The sequence below is a fragment of the Eubalaena glacialis genome, chromosome 20 (genome assembly GCF_028564815.1).
Source record: "Eubalaena glacialis isolate mEubGla1 chromosome 20, mEubGla1.1.hap2.+ XY, whole genome shotgun sequence".
Lineage (NCBI taxonomy): Eukaryota > Metazoa > Chordata > Mammalia > Artiodactyla > Balaenidae > Eubalaena > Eubalaena glacialis.
In genome coordinates this window covers 32,393,229-32,413,294 of record NC_083735.1, presented here as the reverse complement: position 1 = coordinate 32,413,294, position 20,066 = coordinate 32,393,229, and the positions used below count along the sequence as shown (strand labels likewise).

The 20,066-nt window shown below is 36.1% G+C and overlaps 1 protein-coding gene and 1 non-coding gene across 2 annotated transcripts in view; one reads left to right on the top strand and one right to left on the bottom strand.

The window, feature by feature from the left end:
• Positions 1 to 20,066, top strand: part of ADAM9 (ADAM metallopeptidase domain 9) — a 102,142-nt gene that overhangs the window by 24,321 nt on the left and 57,755 nt on the right. The window contains exons 4-9 of the mRNA XM_061177174.1: positions 3,664 to 3,742; positions 9,324 to 9,400; positions 10,420 to 10,615; positions 12,245 to 12,310; positions 14,242 to 14,313; positions 17,631 to 17,800. Coding sequence (XP_061033157.1) covers positions 3,664 to 3,742; positions 9,324 to 9,400; positions 10,420 to 10,615; positions 12,245 to 12,310; positions 14,242 to 14,313; positions 17,631 to 17,800 — 660 coding nt within the window. The remainder of the gene's footprint in view (positions 1 to 3,663; positions 3,743 to 9,323; positions 9,401 to 10,419; positions 10,616 to 12,244; positions 12,311 to 14,241; positions 14,314 to 17,630; positions 17,801 to 20,066) is intronic.
• On the bottom strand, positions 7,708 to 7,780 carry TRNAR-CCU (transfer RNA arginine (anticodon CCU)). Its single transcript has one exon. It is a non-coding gene; the product is annotated as a tRNA-Arg (tRNA).

Below are 20,066 nucleotides of genomic sequence, written 5' to 3'. Positions count from 1 at the left end.
TTTGTTTAATTAATGGCTCATGAAATTTTCATGAGTAATTCAAGTATAATTGTTCAGAACAAGTAAATTAAATAGATGTAAGTGGAATAAAAGTTTATAAATGAACTTTTCAATGGTAATTATGTTTTATGCCTCCTGAAAAATAGTTTCAAAATTTTTTTTCATAACTTGAAACCTTAAAGCTATACAAAGTTAAGTCAAAGATGGATAATCATTGACTACATAATATCCAAATAAGATAAAATATTGAAATATTAATTGCTGAAGAGAAATTTAATTTTATTTACTTTTGGCATCTTGTTTTCATATGGTATAGAGAAGCTAAATATATTTGGGTCTGTTAGTAAGCATGAGGAATTGTACTGTGAAAAAGACACATCTCTAGAAATTATGAAATAATGTATTGATTATTACAGAATGATAGTATGTAGCAGACAGTTTGCAATTGCCTGCTTCCTAGTTTTTACTGAAAATTAGAGTTACTAATGATTAAAAAATCTAATCAATATAAAGAAATGAAACTACTAGGAATAATAAGGGTAAAGAAAACAAACTGTATGCAAGGAAAATATAAGATGTATTTTTGATAAGGAAGGGTATGAAAGATATGTTTTGCTAAGGGTAAGAGAGAATAATTTTGTCCCAAAGTAGAATGAATTGTTGTTCTAGAATGAGAAAGAAGAAAAATGTAGGACAAAAACTGAGTGATGTAAGAAAATTTCTAAAGCAAGTTTGTGGAAAAGGGACCTTGGAAAAGGAATCTTTCCTTGTGTGGTCAAAACTGGCTAATACTGGATGGATTTATTTGTAAGGTTTTTTGGTTTGTTTGTTTGTTTAATTTGCCTTAGTATTAATAGTACACTGATACAAAACCAGAATTTGGTTTTCTTTCTCTGTTAAAACACAAGGTTTTCTTAGATTATTGGTTTCCTCATAATAAGAAATGGTAAAAAAGGTTGTTTTTCTTTACATTTAAGTAATCAGCTTGAGAAGATAAGATTTTGTGTTTTAAGATAATTTCCAATGTGTCATGTGTTTATCAGGTCTTTGATTATTTAAGAAAACCAGATCTTCTCAATATTAAGAGAGCTAAGAGTTTTTTGTTTTTTGTTTTTTTTAGTAACTGTGTAACTTTCTGTATTTGCCTTTGAAATCTTTTAATTGTGACTTTGGTTAAATGGACAGCTAAGTGTTGTTTCACAGTGACACCTGTGATCCAATTTAGTCAAGTGTTCAAACCTTTTGGCATTTTTGACAATTTCCCCAAATCAAATTCTAAGTGGAGTCTCTTTGACCCCAAACTAACTTTAATATTTCCAAAACGGCCCTTGGAAAGTCTCAAAGGATTTGTCTCTCTCCTTATAAAAATAGAGTTGTTGAACTAATCAGGTTTATTTGAAGTGTTAACACATCTTATATTCACGGCAGTATAGTTATTTGCATAAGTTCAGTCAAAATCTATCCTCCTTGTAACACAAGCAATTGGAAACCTTGCTTATATTACCAAGGCTTTGATTGTAATGTCATATTTGGGAATGATGTGGTACTGAATCAGATATGACCAGATAGCTCTAAGGAACTAAGGTTGACTTTAAGAAGGCAATGTTTATACAGCTCCCCTTGGAAGAACCATCCTGTTCCTGGCTTTCAGGGTTTCCTGCCTTACAGGTGAGTAAGGAAGGTCACTTCTGGCAGACCCAGGAACCTCAGGATATTTGGGGGACCTTCAGAAGAGAGGAATTCACCCAAATCTATAGGTATTGCTGTCAGATCTGGTGGCAAGTTCTTGACTTGGCTTCTTAGCCTTCAGAGGCAATGCTCCAGCAAAGCAAACTCACACAAGGTACTATGTGGTCAATCACTATTTTTGCTGTACTTATGTAAATAACCAGGCCAAGTTTAATGAGACCAAACTTCCTTGCAAACAAATTAGTCTTACTTTATCTTTCACAGAAATGCGGGTGACTGTAGAGAGAACGTGCTTTTTTTTTTGTTTCAATGGAAAACTATAGTGAACTGTTGCTGCTTTCATCTTGAACATTTTGCCAGCTTTACCAAATCCTGAATTCTTCTAGTTTCCTCCAGTATCTGGCTACAACTCTCTAAGTTAACATTTCCAATTTTTGTCCTTTCTGATTCGGAATCATTGACAACTAAAACTGCCCTTTTCCTGAAACTCTGTAAGCTGCAGCTGGAAGACTTGATAGAAACTTAAAAAAAAAAAGATTACAATAGATCATGTATGGGCAAGCTTCATGCCTCCTGCTGTGTGGACCTCTCAGGAAATTCATCAGAATACCTGATGTTATCACCAGTGACATTCAAACTGCAAACTAGGAAAATGTGTCAGGTGGCCAGTGCCGACCTCAGTCTAACACCTGAAGATGCTCCAAGCTCAAGTCTAAAAAATCTTGATGGCTTCCTCCTGGACTCAGAAACTGGGTTTCTAACTAGTAATCTTTGTTTTTCTTTTATTTTTCATAGCAACACCCCTCATTAAATGCCTGACTGCTAGCACCACCCAGCAAATATCCTCTACTATCAGGTTCCAATAGATGATTCAGCTGGTCTGTAATGAACAAAAGACAACTGAATGAGGAAATGGACTTGTATTATTCAGAGGAAAGAAGAATGTCTTTTCTTTCCTTGAACAAGAAGGGAGACTGACAAAGATTCTTTGCTTGACCAAACTTTAGTCAGGTTCCTGAACCTTCTCCTAGGTCCATCAGTGTAGTTTGTTGTAAAATCTAGTTTTAGCAAGAACTTCCCCCTCCCCACCATGTCTGATCACTCTGGATGTCTGATCAGGTTCTTTATCTTCCACTCCCCTTCCCCGCCCAGTGATGTCTGATCACCCTGGCCTGTCCTCAGCAAGAATCTGTTAGGTTGGTTTAGCCAGAATGCCCCTCACCCCTGTTGTTTCCTTTTAGTAATTTTCCATCCACTGACCCTCACCATGCTCCTTGGTTATAAATTCCTACTTCCCCATGCTGTATTTGGAGTTGAGCCTGGTCTTTCTCCCCACCGCCCTGTAAAATCCCTTTGCAGTGGTCCCTATACCTATGTCGATAATAAAGTCCGCCTTACCATCTTCAACAAGCATCATTGGATATATTTTCGTTGACAAAGCTAACCCTATTTTGCACGTGTGGTTTCCACTATCAGTCTACCTTAACATGGAAGGAAGCTTCAGGAATCAGCAATGATTGTTTCCTCCAACAGCTGACACAGATTTTGCCCCCATACTTAGGAGGTCAAGGAAAGGAGTGCTGCTTCTTTATATAGGACATTTAAAAGAGGCTAAAATCATTTATTTTCTTCTAGAAATATGATGTACTATATAACCTAATTTATACTTTTCCTATGAGATGTATCAGAAAACTTTAAGGATGTTACGTATTTTTTTATGCAACCAGCATTTTATGACCGTGAGAACAAGTGTGCAGCGTTACCATTCTTTCTGAGGGAGTAATGCGCATGATTTCAGATGCAAGTCCCTTCATGAGCTTGTAGTTTTATGGTAGCTCCTTCTTTGAATAACAATTTATCAGGTGAAAGTTTTTATTCCTGCTCATCTCTTCTGGGAATAATGCCTTATAAGTTGTGTCCTTAGTTGCAAATAGATAAAATAATTTTAAATGGTGTGTTTTATTCCTCTTGCAGGGACCTTTTACCCAAAGATTTTGTAGTTTATACCTACAGCAAGGAAGGGGCTCTGATCTCTGACTACCCTGATATACAGGTAATATATTTTCCTCTTGACCCTATAGCAGAATTTAAAACAATTATAATTTTAAAGTGCGTTCTCTTCAGGTACTCAGGACTGTTACCTTGTGCTTCCCCAAGGGCCTCTTTTGATATTATTATATATGGCATTGTCCTGGGGTGGGAGTGTGAGTGCACTGACATAAATTAAACTGTATTACCTTACAGCTCTCCTGGTTCTCCATGGTCAAGTGATTTTTAAAAGACCAGGAAAATAATCTTCTATTTAATGTTAATCCTTACTGATTATGAAGGGGAAAAGTTTGATTTATTTTTTTATTTTTTATTTTATTTATTTTGCTGAAAATGGATACCTCTTAAAGTACATCTTACTTGCTTATTAAACCATTTGACTTGCCATTAGTACTTAGTAAAGAACAAACACTTGTTTCCTATTATATGTTCTGATTTTTTGCTGAAAACAATTCTTTTCTTAAGAAGTGTGGTCCTTTTTGCATCAGAGAACAGAGTTTTCCTGAGGACAGAACTGGCCAGGAATACTTGAAATAATTGGCAGATGTCAACTTTGCTTTATGTGTTTTTTAATTAGAGCATAAACATTTCTAATTTTAGTTGGGAAGAGTGTGTTAAAGTCCCTTTTGGCAGTTAGGTATTATATATTATTACTTTTTGCTATAGTTTTCATGAGAAATCTTTGCTACCATTAAACATGTATTATTTTTCCCCTGAGCTTTGTTATGTTTTGCTAGGTGGAATTGTTTATGTTAGCTTTGCACTTTTGCAGCTCTCTTCAAATAAATGGAAGGCAAAACCTTTATTTTATTTTTAACATCTTTATTGGAGTATAATTGCTTTACAATGTTGTGTTAGTTTCTGCTGTATAACAAAGTGAATCAGCTATATGTATACTTATATCCCCATATCCCCTCCCTCTTGCGTCTCCCTCCCACCCTCTCTATCCCACCCCTCTAGGTGGACAAAGCACCGAGCTGATCTCCCTGTCCTATGCGGCTGCTTCCCACTAGCTAGCTATTTCACATTTGGTAGTGTATATATGTCAATGCTTCTCTCTCACTTCGTCCCAGCTTACCTTTCCCCCTCCCCGTGTCCTCAAGTCCATTCTCTACATCTGCGCCTTTATTCCTGTCCTGCCCCTCAGAACCATTTTTTTTTTTTTTTTAGACTCCATATATATGTGTTAGCATACGGTATTTGTTTTTCTGTTTCTGACTTACTTCACTCTGTATGACAGACTCTAGGTCCATCCACCTCACTACAAATAACTCAATTTTGTTTCTTTTTATGGCTGAGTAATATTCCATTGTATATATGTGCCACATCTTCTTTATCCATTCGTCTGTCAGTGGACACTTCGGTTGCTTCCATGTCCTGGCTATTGTAAATAGAGCTGCAATGAACATTGTGGTACATGACTCTTTTTGAATTATGAAAACCTTTATTTTAGATTAATTATTAGTACTTAAAAAAAAAGGCAATGCTGACTTAGATCCATCCTTTGCTGGCCCGTTTTCTGATTCCTTTATCTTAGTGTTCTGTTTGTCCACTGTTTTACTTTATTTGTTTCGTTTTGTTTTATTGTTTGTCCATTGTTTAATAGCAAAATAGTAGAGGGGTTTAAATGTGTGTGATAGCATAAACCAGAACACAGATAATCCGTTCAGCCGTTCATCCATCCATCCAATCATCCATCCGAAGATTACTATAGCATGAGACCAAAGACCACATAATTTATGCCACTCAACAAAAGCAGTGATTTTAAAAAGGCATTTTTTCTCTTGGAGCGGTTTCTTGGCCTGGATTTTGGTAACACACATTGCTTGGACTTGATTCCTGGCTCTATTATTTATTTGCTGGTCAAGTTTCTTTAATCTGTTTATGCCTTAGAATCCTCACCTTAAAATGGGAATAATAATTATAACTTCATGGAGTTATTGGAAAGCTTAAATGAGTTAATACTTGTAAGATACTACTTAGAACAGTCAGTCTGACAACTGTGAACTCAATAAATATTATTTTTTACTATTATTGAAAGTTTATATGCTTAAAACTGCTAAAAATAGATTTCAGTTTTATAGAAATTTATACAACTGTTATCGTAAAGTATTACAATTTAATTATGTTTTCCTGGGTGTTTGAAAAATATAAACTAAGCCAGATGGAGCCTTTCACTTATTGGTTATTGAATATTGTTCAAATAGATAAAAGTGTGACTATAGATTTGAGATAGTAATTAAAACTTTGGTACTGGGATGTTTTTGTGTGTGGCAACATTGTCAGATATCATCATGGAATATACTTCTGTTCATAAAATGCAGTTAAGTTACACTGAGAAAATGTAAATGCTTTCCCCTGTGATTCTGTTATTTAAATTAATTTGTAAAGCTCTTATGCGGCTTTCATCATCAGCATCTTTCACAAGGCCATTTTTCACAAAGAAACACAGTTTTAATAACCACTTGATATGAGTTGCTGTGTGAAATAAAACTCCAAATTAGTATTAGTTGTTGAACTTTGGGGTACCTTGCAGATGCATTAGAAAGTCTCTCAACTAACTCCCTCAGTTAATTAATGCTCCTTCTTTCCTCTGAAAAATTTGTTGACGGCCCCAAGCTCGCTGGCTCTTGTGGCTGGTTGGCTCTTCTCAGATACTTCTGAGTACTTCTCCTCCCGGTAGTTGAGTTTTTTGCTTACAGTTTTTGTGTTTCCAAAACTGTTTATGCCATTTATACCTTTACTCTAATCATGCGATTCAATTGGATGTTTTGTAAACTTGCGAAGTAGGATTTGTTGTTTTTTTAAAAAACTAAACTGAAGGCTTTGGAAAGATTTAATAAAACCAAGTTATTAAAGAAATACCATCAAGTTGGTAGATTGAGTGATCAAGTGCTGGATTTCAGTCATGTCAAATGAGAGCTTCTATTATAGTGGAAGTGAGAAAGCATTTAATTTTTGAGCGCTGTGAGTTACTGTATTACTATCTCATAAGTGCTACCTCATCTGTAATAGAAGAGGTGTTTCTTTTCCTCTAGTGAGAAGACAATATCAAAGCTAGACTTTAACTACAAAGCACTAGAAAGAAAACAGTGGTTGTAAATAGCCTCACACTGGAAAAAGTTGTAAAATGTTGAAATTTCACCTGTGTTGTTTAGTGCATAATTGTTTAATTTTTAAAAAAATGTTCACAGTTTTAGACTTATAGGAAAAGTTGCAGGAATAATAGAAAACATTCGTGCATACCCTTCACCTAGATTCTCCAAATGTTAACATTTATCACGTGTACTTTATCCCTTCTTCTCTCTCTTTTTTTTTTTCCTGAAGAGTATATTGTACACCTGGTGTCCCTTTACCCTTAAATACGTCAGCGTAAATTTACTAAAAACAAGAATTTCTTTTATGTCACCATAGTATAATTCTCAAAATTAGGAAGTTAACATTGAAGCAATACTGTTACTCAGTTACATACCTTATTGGTATTTGTTTTGGTCCATTATCCTAATAATGTACTTTATAGTGAAAGGAAATCCAAGTTCACGTGTTGTGCTCAGCAGTCTCCCGTTTTCGTTTAATCCGGAAGTCCGTAGTCTCCCCTTGTATTTCACAACATTGGCATTTTTGAGAAGTACAGGCCGACTTTTTGTAGAACGTCCTGCAATTTGGGTTTGTGTGGTGTTTACTCATGATTGGATTCAGGTTATGCACTTTTGGCAGGAATCCACCCTGAAGGGACATTGAGCCGTTCTCTGTATCATATCATGAGCATGTGCTGCAATTAGTTTATCACTGACAGTGTTAACATTGATGATTAAGGAGTTGTCTGCTAGGTTTCTTCTCTGTAAAGTTACTGTGTTTTGTCTTTTTTGATTAGATACTTTGAAGCTTAGTAACTATCCCAATGCTTCTCACATTTTTACCCACTAGTTTTGGCTGCGCTGGGTCTTAGTTGCGGCATGCGGGATCTAGTTCCCTGAGCAGGGATTGAACCCGGGGCCCCTGCATTAGGAGTGCAGAGTCTTAACCACTGGACCACCAGGGAAGTCCCGCCCACTAGTTTTAGTATTTAGTATTTGCCTGAATCAGTTGTTATGATGGTTGTCAAAATGGCGATTTCCTAATTTCATCAGTGCTTCTGTATTCACTGGTGGTTTCTACTGTAAGGAAGAGTTTTTCCTTCTTATTTGTTTATATCAGCATAGACTCATGGGTTCTTACTGTATCATTAGTGAAATTGAAAATCTTTTCATTTATATAAGGGCATTTTTATATCTTCTTTTGTGAATTGTCTGTTCAACTCTTCTGCTCCATCTTCTATTGGGTTTAATCTTTCCCCTTTAATGTTTCAGAGTTCTTTGTATTATATATAATATAGTATAGTTTTATCTATGATAAAAGTTACAGATACTTCTCACCAGTCTCTGAGTTGTCTTTTGACTTTGTTTTTTTGGTGTTTCTTTTAATGTAGAAGTTAAAAAAATTTTTTTTAATACAGTGAAAATTATCAGTCTTTTCTTCTGTTGACTCTAGATTTTGAGTGATAGAAAGTCTTTCTCTACACCAGGTTAAAGAGGAATTCACCCATGTTTTCTTTTAGTTCTTTCATGGGTTCATTTTTTTAAATGTTTGGATTCTTGATCCATTTGGAGCTTATTCTTATGTGTGGTGTGAGGTATGGATCTACTTTTATCCTTTTTTGAATGTCTAACCGGTTGGCTGAGCTCCACTTGTTAAAAAGTGCATCTTTGCCTCAGTGATTTGAGATGCCACTTTTATCATGTAAGGCGCCACATGTATTTCAGTCTATTTTGAGACTTTGTATTCTGCTCCACTAGTTGGTCTCTCAGTTAACGCACCACCAGGACCCTACTGTTTTAATTATTAAGGCCTGATGATATGTCATAAGGTCTGGCAGGGCTGGTCCTCCTCCTCCTCCTCCCACTCCCCTTGGCTTTTTTTTTAGTGCTTTACAATTGTTTTAAAGATGAAAAAATCTCATTGTGTACTAAAAAAATCCGATATTAGTAAGTGATATGCTTGCATTTCCACTGGTCAATTTCTTGCTCAAGATTAAGGATAAAGTCTCTTTAATTTTTAAAGATGGTTAAATGTATAACATAATAATAATAATAATAGTATAATCAGTATGCTTATATGAAGAAAAGAAAATCATCGGATCAAAGTCACTGTTTTTGCCGTGTACTGAATTTTTTCCCCCTTGGTGTCATTAGCCTGTCACAAGGTCCTCTTCTGTATTGGATTTCAGTTGGCTGCTGTGGCATCTTCTTGCCTGTGATTAAAAATGTTAAACATGACGTTATGCTTCCTTGTTCTGCTTCTAGTTATAGGAGTAGAGTTGTTTGTACTTAGTGTCCTCTGGAATTCTGCCTAAACATTTGTGTAGCTGTAGGGTGATAGTAGACAGTCTGAAGATAGTACAAAGAATGCCATGTGATAATTGTGGGATGCCAATAATAAAAATTTTTAGTTTATGGACCTTAAATAATTTTGTTAGCTCTGCAGTTTCTATGATGATTTTCAGCAATGTAACAGTATTTGAAGATAATACAGTTTTTATCATTTAGAATCATTGTCATTATCGGGGATATGTGGAGGGCGTTTATAATTCATCCGTTGCTCTTAGCAACTGTTTTGGACTCAGGTAAGGAATTTTCTTTATCAATTTTTTGTTTTTTTTTCATTCCCTTATTTCTTTCCCCTTTACCTATCTCTGTCTCCAGATCAAGTCATTTTAGGGGACTTAAATTTAGATTTTACTTTGATGTTGCTGAAGGTCTTTATAGCTGTGTTTCAGATGTCATTTTCAGCATGTTTATTTAGGACACTCTTGCAGTTGATGAATTTTAATAACTGAAGAAAAAATTTAATTTTTTTGAGTCCACTAAATAAACTTTATTTATTTAAAATATTTAAAATAAAGCATACTTTAAATTTCTGTCACCCTTTAGGTTTATAAAATTTTCACCTATATTCTTTCATCTAAGGTGCATAATGACTGTGAAGGGGGCTGATTATTTCCATATTTAGGTGAGCAATTTGAGGTTCAGAGAAATCATACCATGTATCAAGTGAAGTGATAATAATATTAAAATTAAATTTATTAAGGGCCAGGCAGTATGACACTGGGCTGGTTGATTGTTTGCATGATTGATTGAACTAAGAAATATTACTTTAAATTCTCAAACCAGCTATGTAAGATGGCTATGACTACTATCTCCATTTAAGTAATGATACTTGTAGAACAGTTACTGTGTGCCAGGCAACGTTCTAAGTATTTTGTGTGTATTAAATAATTTAGTTTTCAGAACAACTCTATGGAGAATGTAAACTAAGGCTAGTAGGAAACATTTGGGATTCAAACTGTGGTCCTCTGGCTCCAGACTTCACACTTTTAGCCACTGTTCTGAATTGCCTTTCCTTATACAGCAAACCCTCAGAGAGGTTAGGTAACTTTCAGGCAGTCATGCTAGTGAGTAGTCATCTTGTGCTTTAAATTTAGGTCTGCCTGCCTCTAAAGCCTCTCTGTTTTTCTCTATACCATTCTACCCCTTCTTACATATGTTAAGAAGTAGGACTTTTATTCAGGTTTCTTAATTCCTTTTCCTGTGTTTTTTTTTTTTTTCATTCTAAAAAACTGTGTACGTGTAATACAACACTTAGAGGCTTGCTGCATATAGAGAATGTGAGTTATGGGATTGAACCCCTGCAAAACAGCTCTCATTTTGAGCACATCTTTTATCGAATGGATGATGTCCACAAAGAGCCTGTGAAATGTGGGGTTTCCAACAAGGATACAGAGGAAGAAACCACAAAGGATGAAGAGGAAGAGCCTCCTAGCGTCACTCGGCTACTTCGAGTAAGGACATAATGTATTTCTTCATGGCTAAGACTCAAGTTTTAAAAAAATGATGTGTTTGTGCCTTAAACCAATACCTGTTATTACTGTGTTTTTGCCAACTGTGTGCCAGACACTGTGATGGGTACTAAGGGGATAAAAAGACGAGCAATACGCAGTTCCCTCCAGCAAGATGAGTACAATCAGGCTTCTGTGTTTTGGAAACTAGGGCTTAAGTCTTAAACAGTAACTGTATTTCTTTTTGTCATTGCTACTTTGAGAGAGCAGTGGGCTTTTAAAAAAATATTTATTTATTTATTTACTTTTGGCTGCATTGGGTCTTCATTGCTGCGCGCGGGCTTTCTCTAGTTGCGGCGAGCGGGGGCTACTCTTCGTTGCGGTGCGCGGGCTTCTCATTGCGGCGGCTTCTCTTGTTGCGGAGCACGGGCTCTAGGTGCGTGGGCTTCAGTAGTTGTGGCTCGAGGGCTCTAGAGCGCAGGCTCAGTAGTTGTGGCTCGCGGGCTCTAGAGCGCAGGCTCAGTAGTTGTGGCTCACGGGCTTAGTTGCTCCGTGGCATGTGGGATCTTCCCGGACCAGGGCTTGAACCCGTGTCTCCTGAATTGGCAGGCAGATTCTTAACCACTGCGCCACCAGGGAAGTCCAGCTGTGAGCTTTTTGATGTGGATGTGCTTTACACAGACTGGAGTGGTAATTCTGGAGCTCTAAAGTGAGAAAGAGAGAGAGAGGGAAAGAGAGAGATTGAGTTTTAGGACTTTAATGGTCTCAGATTTTTTCCAGGGACACTCGTGGTATCCCTGGTTTGAGACTTCTTTAGGATTCCTTGGCTTACTCTTGACAGGAGTCTCTTAACCTGAACTGTTTCTAGGACCAGAGGAACCTCAGTTGCAGAGAAGGCGGCTTTCTACATAATGAGATGATGTCGCTGTGTTAGAAGAGGCTTGTGCCTCTTCTTCTGGTGTATTTTAATTAACTCATACTAGTTTATGGCATTATTTTCATTGCCTCTCGTGCCATTCATTCTTTTGACTTTTGTACTGTTCTTTTTAATCATTGGAAGACATTAAATTTTAGCTCATTCTATACTTTATCTAAATTTCTGTAAAATCGCAAAACTAATTTTTTTTTAAAGTGGCAACCTTGTATGTCAGTGTCAATTGCATCTCAATGAAACTGGAAGGAAAATAAATAAATAAAGGACAACAACAACAAGAGAAAATGACAGCCTTGTCCTTCCTCCTGCTCTGGGTTATTGGCAGATATTCTGTCTTCTACTCCCAACAAAGTGATGGAGTTTCCTATTAAAATGTGTGTGTGTGTGTGTGTGTGTGTGTGTAGTTTAGATATTAGAAGATCAGTTATTCTGCTTTGGAAACTTGAATAACTCATATTATCTTTAACTGGATAGAATTTTTCTCAGATCAGTACAGATGGCAGATATCACTTTTTAAAAAAAAACGTGTTTTTTTGGCTTTATTGATCTAGGATGTGTTAAAATCATTTTATGAAGTTCTTAACAGACATGAAATAAGTGACTAGAGGTTAGGGTAAGACCATTATGTATGAAAAACGTGTAGTCTTATACCTTTTTTTTTTTTTCTTTTGCCTTTATAATGTTTGTGTGTTTGACAGAGAAGAAGAGCTCTCCTGCCACAGACCCGCTATGTGGAGCTGTTCATTGTCGTAGACAAGGAAAGGGTAGGATTGGTGACAGTTTTTCTTCTTTTTCATGAAAAGCAGATGAGAAGTGAGCATCCCATGAAGGAAATATTAAATATAACGTACTTGTATTGATTTTTGTTAAATGTAATTTTAAAACTAAAATGACTTTTTTTCTTGATATTCATACATGATATTCCTAATACCTCCAGAAGGAATGTAGCAAATGAGATTACCTCTACCTTTATTTTTTACTGGTGATTTTCTTCCCCCTGTTCTTTTGGGTGGTTTGCATATGCTACATTTCTTAAGTGAAACTGTTCTGCCTCTCAGTTAAGCTCTTGAGACTTTTTCAGAGACATTTAAGGGACTGTGGTGATAAACCCAGTTAATCAGGTATTGCTTTGTTGCCTAATAAAATTGCTTTTCTTTCTAGTATTTCAGCTAACCTATTTAAGAGATAGAAAACTATCTATCTAAGAGAAAGATATCTCTAAGAGATATCTATCTATCTGTCTATTCTATTGAAGAGTTAGAAAACTTCCAGGTTCTGGCATGCTTTAGAAGGGAGCAGAGAATGGGTCACCTTAGCATTTACTATGTATTCTATTGTACAGGATAACACCAGGGCATTTTCCTTATTCATACTTAAGAATTGTGCTTTACTCAACTAAAAAAAGTTATGTATCTATTTCAGCATTTACAGCATTATCAATTTTAGATACAGCTGCTATATAATTTAACCTATAGATTATTTGAAATGTTTTGTCTGACTTGTACTGCCAACTTTGTTGTTTGTGCGAATAAGCTGTTTGCAGAAACTTAACACGATTGACAAGTCCTTTCTTGTAACCTGCAGAGACAGTTTTGAGGATTTTTATGGTGTTTTAAAAAAAATCCCGTATTGTATGTAGACTGGAAAAAAAACAAGCCGTATTTTTAAGAGAGAGAAATATATTCAGATTTGTTCATTATAGGTTCATTATCCTCAAGTGTAGAAGGAAGAAGCATAAAGGAATATGAACAAGCATGAACTTTGTCCCAGATAATGTGTAAAATGTTCCTGTAGAATGGTGTGGACAAGTGACAAAAATAGAGATTTGAAAAGTTTTTCTTTATTACTCTCTCCACATAGGTAGAAGATGGTTCAAAATAAAAATGGTTCCATTTTAATCAAACCTTGTCAAATGTATTAAAAAATTTTTTTTTCTTGTTTAGGAGAATCATGATAAAATGTCTAATTAATAAAATCTGATATAGTCTGGTATTAATGCCCTTATCATAGAGCAAAACCACATATTCTTTTAAAAATGTTCTTTTAATTAGTTATTAAATTGGTTATATTAAAATAATATTAAAATAGACATTTGGATTTAGCTAGATCTCAAAGAAGTGAATCAGTCATAATCAACTGTTTGGCTTAATATGGTTAAACTTTTATATATCTCTATATTTCTATCTACATATAATGTTTTCACTAGTGAACGTTGGTTAATCTCTGATAATTAATTTAGCCCAGAGTTTAGAAATTGATTATTGGTAATGTCGTTAGCCTAAGAGGTGAAAGGATCAGGAAGTCTTTCAGATTGTCTTTCATTCCTTTATCTATGCATTTTGATTGTTTTAAACTCTACCTTTGTGAAATGCTTGAAAATATTTTTGCATTAAAATGAATTAAAGACTGTTAAGTACAAAACTCATTTTAAAGTTGTACTGCTTTGGAGAAAATTAAGATTTCAGTGCTTTTTCATTATTATTCATTTCACCCATGTACCTGCTTTGCTTTTATTCCTATTTATCACTAAAATGTATCCTTTAGACTTACTAGTTTGAAATGCAGGAGAATGTCTAAGTGCCTCAGTTTTTGGTTCAGAGGAAATATTTGGATTCTTATCTTCATTGTAAGAGATTATAGAAATTTTATTCTTAAACTGCTTTGGTGATAATGATTTCCCTTCTTTGCTTTTCAGTATGACATGATGGGAAGAAACCAGACTGCGGTGCGAGAAGAGATGATTCTTTTAGCAAACTACTTGGATAGCGTGAGTTGTATTTTCTATCAACTGGGATTATTCTGTCCTCTCCTCTCACAGTCTCCGAATAGAATTTTAAAATTGTCTCATTTTGAGCTCTGATTATTCTAGAGCCTAAGTAAGTAACTCAGTCTTTCAGGGGTCTGCTCTCTAATTTGTTTTGTAACTTTTTTATGTTTAAAAGTAAAGTATAATTGTAGAGAGAGAGACTCTGAGACAAGCAAGAGATTTCGAATTAGCATCTACTTTATCTTTAGAGTAGTGTCAACGAAAAATTCATCAGCTGATCTAAGAAAGAAATGGAAAATTTTATTGAGCCAAATTTGAGGATTATAACCCAGGAAGAGCATCTCAGAAAGCTCTGAGAACTGTTCCCCTCGTTAGAAGTCAAGGTACAGTTATATAAGTTTTTTGAGACAGAGAGCTGTACATTCAATAAGGTATTATTGACAGTTTACACAATCCAGACTTAATTATCATCGTGGTCCCTAACAGGTCAAGAAGGAATGTTATCTTTTTTTTTTTTTTTTAATTAATCAATTTATTTATTTATGGCTGCGTTGGGTCTTTGTTGCTGTGCGCTGGCTTTCTCTAGTTGCGGCGAGCGGGGGCTACTCTTTGATGCGGTGCGCGGGCTTCTCATTGTGGTGGCTTCTCGGCACGGAGCACGGGCTCTAGGCATGCGGGCCCCAGTAGTTGTGGCTCGTGGGCTCCAGAGCGCAGGCTCAGTAGTTGTGGTGCACGGGCTCAGTTGCTCCGCGGCACGTGGGATCCTCCCGGACCAGGGCTCAAACCCGTGTCTCCTGCATTGGCAGGCGGATTCTTAACCACTGCGCCACCAGGGAAGCCCAGGAATGTTATCTTTTAAGGAGTTGTCTTATTGATGCTAGGAGAATGCTGCTCTTTATGGTTGAGCAGGTATTTCTGCCAATGGGAGAGGCTTGGTCGATGCCTAATGCAGATACACAATGCATAGTGCGGGGAGAGAGGAGGCCAAAGGGCAGAGAAAAATGTATTTGTTTAAATTTTTCTCATCTTGCCATAAAATATGACTTTTATTTCATAGCAGATAGGCTAAGGTACTTTGGTATTTATAAAAAGATCTTTGAATTTTTACTGAGAGAATCTTATTTTAAATAAGGCTGCCTCCTCTGAAGCTATAATATGACACTGTGTGTGTGTGTGTGTGTGTGTGTGTCTATGTGTGTGAGAGAGAGAGCGAGAGAGAGAGAGAGGGGGAAGGAGGGATTTGGTTTGAGATTTTGGAGTTTATTCATCCAGTGGGAGATATTGGAGAATTAGCTACATGTCCTTATAAGATAATTTCATCTCTAAGTTGCTCCCCTAATACGAATACCAAGCATAATAATGATGATGATGATAATGATAGCATTCTATTGGATATTTATAACATTCTAGAAACTGAGTCAATTGCCTTACATTTATTAACTCATTTATTCCTCACAGTATCTCTGTGAAATAGATATGAGTTCCATAAGCCTTTATCTGAAACCTTTGGGGTACATGTCATTAGAATTTTAGATAAGAGTTTAGATAGGTAATATAGTTCACTTCGCATACATTTATAACATATAGTTCACTATGTATTACATTACAGCTCCAACAGGGTCCTGGGGTAGCACCTTGTAATCAACCTCATTGATATTTCTGTAGTGAAATATATGAATATTTGCATTAAGTGAGCTAAATATGGACTATAAATAGGCTTGCATTAGTTTAGGGAAAGTTTTGGAATCAAAATACCCAAAACTTTAAATATCCAGACTTTGTCAGATTTTGGAATGGAAGATAAAAAGGGTTTTGAATCTTTACTTTTGTTTTATGGATGAGGAAACTGAGACCCTTGAGAAGTTAGAGTCTCATTATATTGAAGGGAATTTTTTTTGGAGGGGAGGAGTCCTGTTTTAAATTTAAGCAGTTGTGTTACTTATTTATTTATTTATTTTTGGCTGTGTTGGGTCTTCGTTTCTGTGCGAGGGCTTTCTCCAGTTGCGGCAAGCGGGGGCCACTCCTCATCGCGGTGCGCGGGACTCTCACCATCGTGGCCTCTCGTTGCGGAGCACAGGCTCCAGACGCGCAGGCTCAGTAGTCGCGGCTCACAGGCCCAGCCGCTCCGCGGCATGTGGGATCCTCCCAGACCAGGGCTCGAACCCGTGTCCCCTGCATTAGCAGGCAGACTCTCAACCACTGCGCCACCAGGGAAGCCCTGTTACTTAAAAGATATTCTCAAATTCTTTATTTTATTGTATTATTATTATTATTTTTTTTAATATTGTTTTGTTGTTTTTTTAATTTGGATTCCATAGAATTTTCACATCACAAGATATTCTTTTTTTTTAAATTAATTAATTAATTTATTTATTTTTGGCTGTGTTGGGTCTTCGTTTCTGTGCGAGGGCTTTCTCTAGTTGCGGCAAGCGGGGGCCACTCTTCATCGCGGTGCGCGGGCCTCTCACTATCGTGGCCTCTCCTGTTGCGGAGCACAGGCTCCAGACGCGCAGGCTCAGTAGTTGTGGCTCACGGGCCTAGTTGCTCCGCGGCATGTGGGATCTTCCCAGACCAGGGCTCGAACCCGTGTCCCCTGCATTGGCAGGCAGATTCCCAACCACTGCGCCACCAGGGAAGCCCTATTGTATTATTTTTTATTGAAGCATAGTTGATGTACAATATTATATACGTTACAGGTGTACAGTATGCTGATTCACAATTTTTAAAGGTTATACTCCATTTATAGTTATTATAAAATATTGGCTACTATTCCTTGTGTTGTACAATATATCCTTGTAACTTATTTTATATATAATAGTTTCTACCTCTTAATCCCCTATCCCTGTAGTGCCCCCTCCCTTCCTTCTCCCCACTGGTAACCACTAGTTTGTTCTCTATATCTGTGAGTCTGTTTCTTTTTTGTTATATTCACTAGTTTGTTGTATGTTTTTAGATTCCACATATAAGTGATACCGTACTGTATTTGTCTTTCTCTTTCTGACTTATTTCACTTAGCGTAATACTGTCCAAGTCCATGCATGCTGCTGCAAATGGCAAAAATTTCATTCTTTTTTATGGTTGAATAATATTCCATTGTATGTATGTGTATATATATACCTCACCTTCTTTACCCATTCATCTGTTGATGGACACTTAGATTGCTTCCATATCCTGGCTATTGTAAATAATGCTGCTGTGAACATTGGGGTTAACATATCTTTTCGAATTAGTGTTTTTGTTTTTTTCGGATATATAACCAGGAATTATTCTCATATTCTTTAATAAATTTTATATATTTTTATTTGTTTTCTTTCCAGATGTACATCATGTTAAATATTCGAATTGTGCTAGTTGGACTGGAGATTTGGACAAATGGAAATCTGATCAACATAATCGGAGGTGCGGGTGATGTGTTGGGGAACTTTGTACAGTGGCGGGAAAAGTTTCTTATAACACGTCGGAGACATGACAGTGCACAGCTAGTTCTGTAAGTGATTTTTTTTTAAAGGTACTATTAATGGCATGGTCAGAATAATAATTTTTGCTTTTTTGCTTTTATTAGAATCATATTCTCTTAAGGTTTTTGAGCATTCATTTAAATGAGGGAAATTTTTGCTACTATAGGACAAGTGACAGTATGATAATAAGACCTCTCTTTTGTGTTGGAGCCTCTGTAACCTTTCTCCCATGTCCTTCTTCCTCTTTCTTGGGTTTACTTCCTCATTTTGGTATGGCATGTTTTCTAGTTTCTTCTTGTGTAAGGATATATTGAAAGAAAAAATTTTGACCTCTTGCCTGTTGGAAAATGTGTTTCATGGTCTCGAAACAGAATTTAAAAATTATCTCCTGTACACCAGAAAGTAACAAAACACTGTAAATCAACTGTACTTCAATTAATAAAAAAATTATCTCAATTTGAACTCTGATTATCCTAGGGCTTAAGTAACTCAGTTTTGCAGAGGTGTGCTTTCTAGTTTGTTTTGTAAATTTCAGGTTATTTTGCTGAGTATAAAATTCTAGGCACGAAATTTTTTCCTTCAGAATTTTGAAGGCATGGCCATTGTCTTTTGACTTCCAGAATTACTACTGAGAAGCTTTAATTCATTCTGATTCCTGATCTTTTGTATGTGGCCTTTTTTTTTCTTTCTTCTTTCGAAACTTGTAGGATCTTCTCTTGGTTCCCAGGCTTCTAAATTTTCCTGATGCTATGCTTTGGTGTAGGTCTTTTATCACTCATTGTGTTGTGTTCTTAGTGGGTAACTTCAATCTTGAAACTGCAGTTCTAGGAATTTTTCTCAAATTATTTTGTAGATGATTTCATCCTCTTTATTTTTAGTCTTCATTCCTTCTGGGATTCCTTTTACTCAGCTATTGAGTTTCTTGTGCTTGTCCTCTAATTTTATTATCTTTTGTCTCCTTCTCTTTGTCTTTTTGTTCTGCTTTCTGGATATTTCTTTAAATTTACCTTCTAAGGTTTTTATTGAGTTTTTCATTTCAGCTATCTTATTTTTAATGTTTAATATCTAGCTCTTTTTTGTCCCCCTTAAAATTTTTATATGGTCAAATTCTTTTTTTTTTTTTCCCAACAAAAGGTTCCACATATTTACTACTGAGCCAAAGTATTAGTGCAGAAACACTGACACAAAGAGAAAAATCACTTTCCTAATAAAACCCATCCAGCTGTTTGGGTAGTAGTGATGTTCTCAGAGTGATATGGTAAGATGCAAGTGTCCTTGACCCAGCAAAAATGTGTGCCACCTCATATGCGAGGCTCCTTACAGACCTAGCTTGGTTCTTCTCCAATGTCTTCTCTTGGAGTTGTACCTGATTTTATTACCAGTTTTCATTTGAATCCACTGGGGAATGGAACGATTCCCTGCTTTTGTTTCTTGGCCAGGAATCACTTGATCCTGAAAGTCTTGTGAGAAGACATGGCGAGGAGCAAATTTAACCGTACATAAGATGGTGGAGAAGAGAAGAGAAGAGAACTGGTCAAATTCTTATTTCATGGATATAATAATTTTTTTAAACTCTCTTTGAGATATTTCTGATATATTTTTTAAAATTTTCTTCTTTCTACATAGTATTTTCATGGAACCATAATAAAACTTAAGCTTATGTAATCACTTAATACAAATATATTCCAAAAGTTAATACAAAACCCTCACTTAAAAATACTAAAAAAATTCTTTCTTCTTAAAAATCTTCTGGTTGGTGGGCTGACATTTTGCCAAAAAATGTTTCATGTAATAATTTTTGCCTCCCTTAATGTTGATGGTACCTAAAACTCAAATGTTTTTCTGAGGAGAAATTTCCCTTGATTTTATTTATTTATTTACTTATTTATTTAGTCATACCAGTTAATTTAAAGCAAGGCACTGAGAATGCCTAAATGGATTTTTATGGCCCCATAACCACAAAAGCTTGATCCTGACATTTTTATTAATTTTTAGTAAAATTGTACCTGGGAGTGTCCTCATACCCTGGCGGTGAGCATGCCTTCTCGTTCACAAAAGGGACTGGCACCAGGCCCACTCCCTGTGCTTTGCCCAACCACACCTACCAAGCTGTCTCCTCCGTTTGGTCTCCATCTGCCATGTTAGAAGCGTTTCCCAGATGTCTGATAATCCCTGGTTGTTTGTGGTTAGGAATGGGGTACTAAAATGCCTTTTGGAAGCATTGAGGACATAAGTGGGGCTTGGGGACTGTGGGGTTCACTACAGGGTGATCTGGCTAAAATGTTTTCTTGGCAG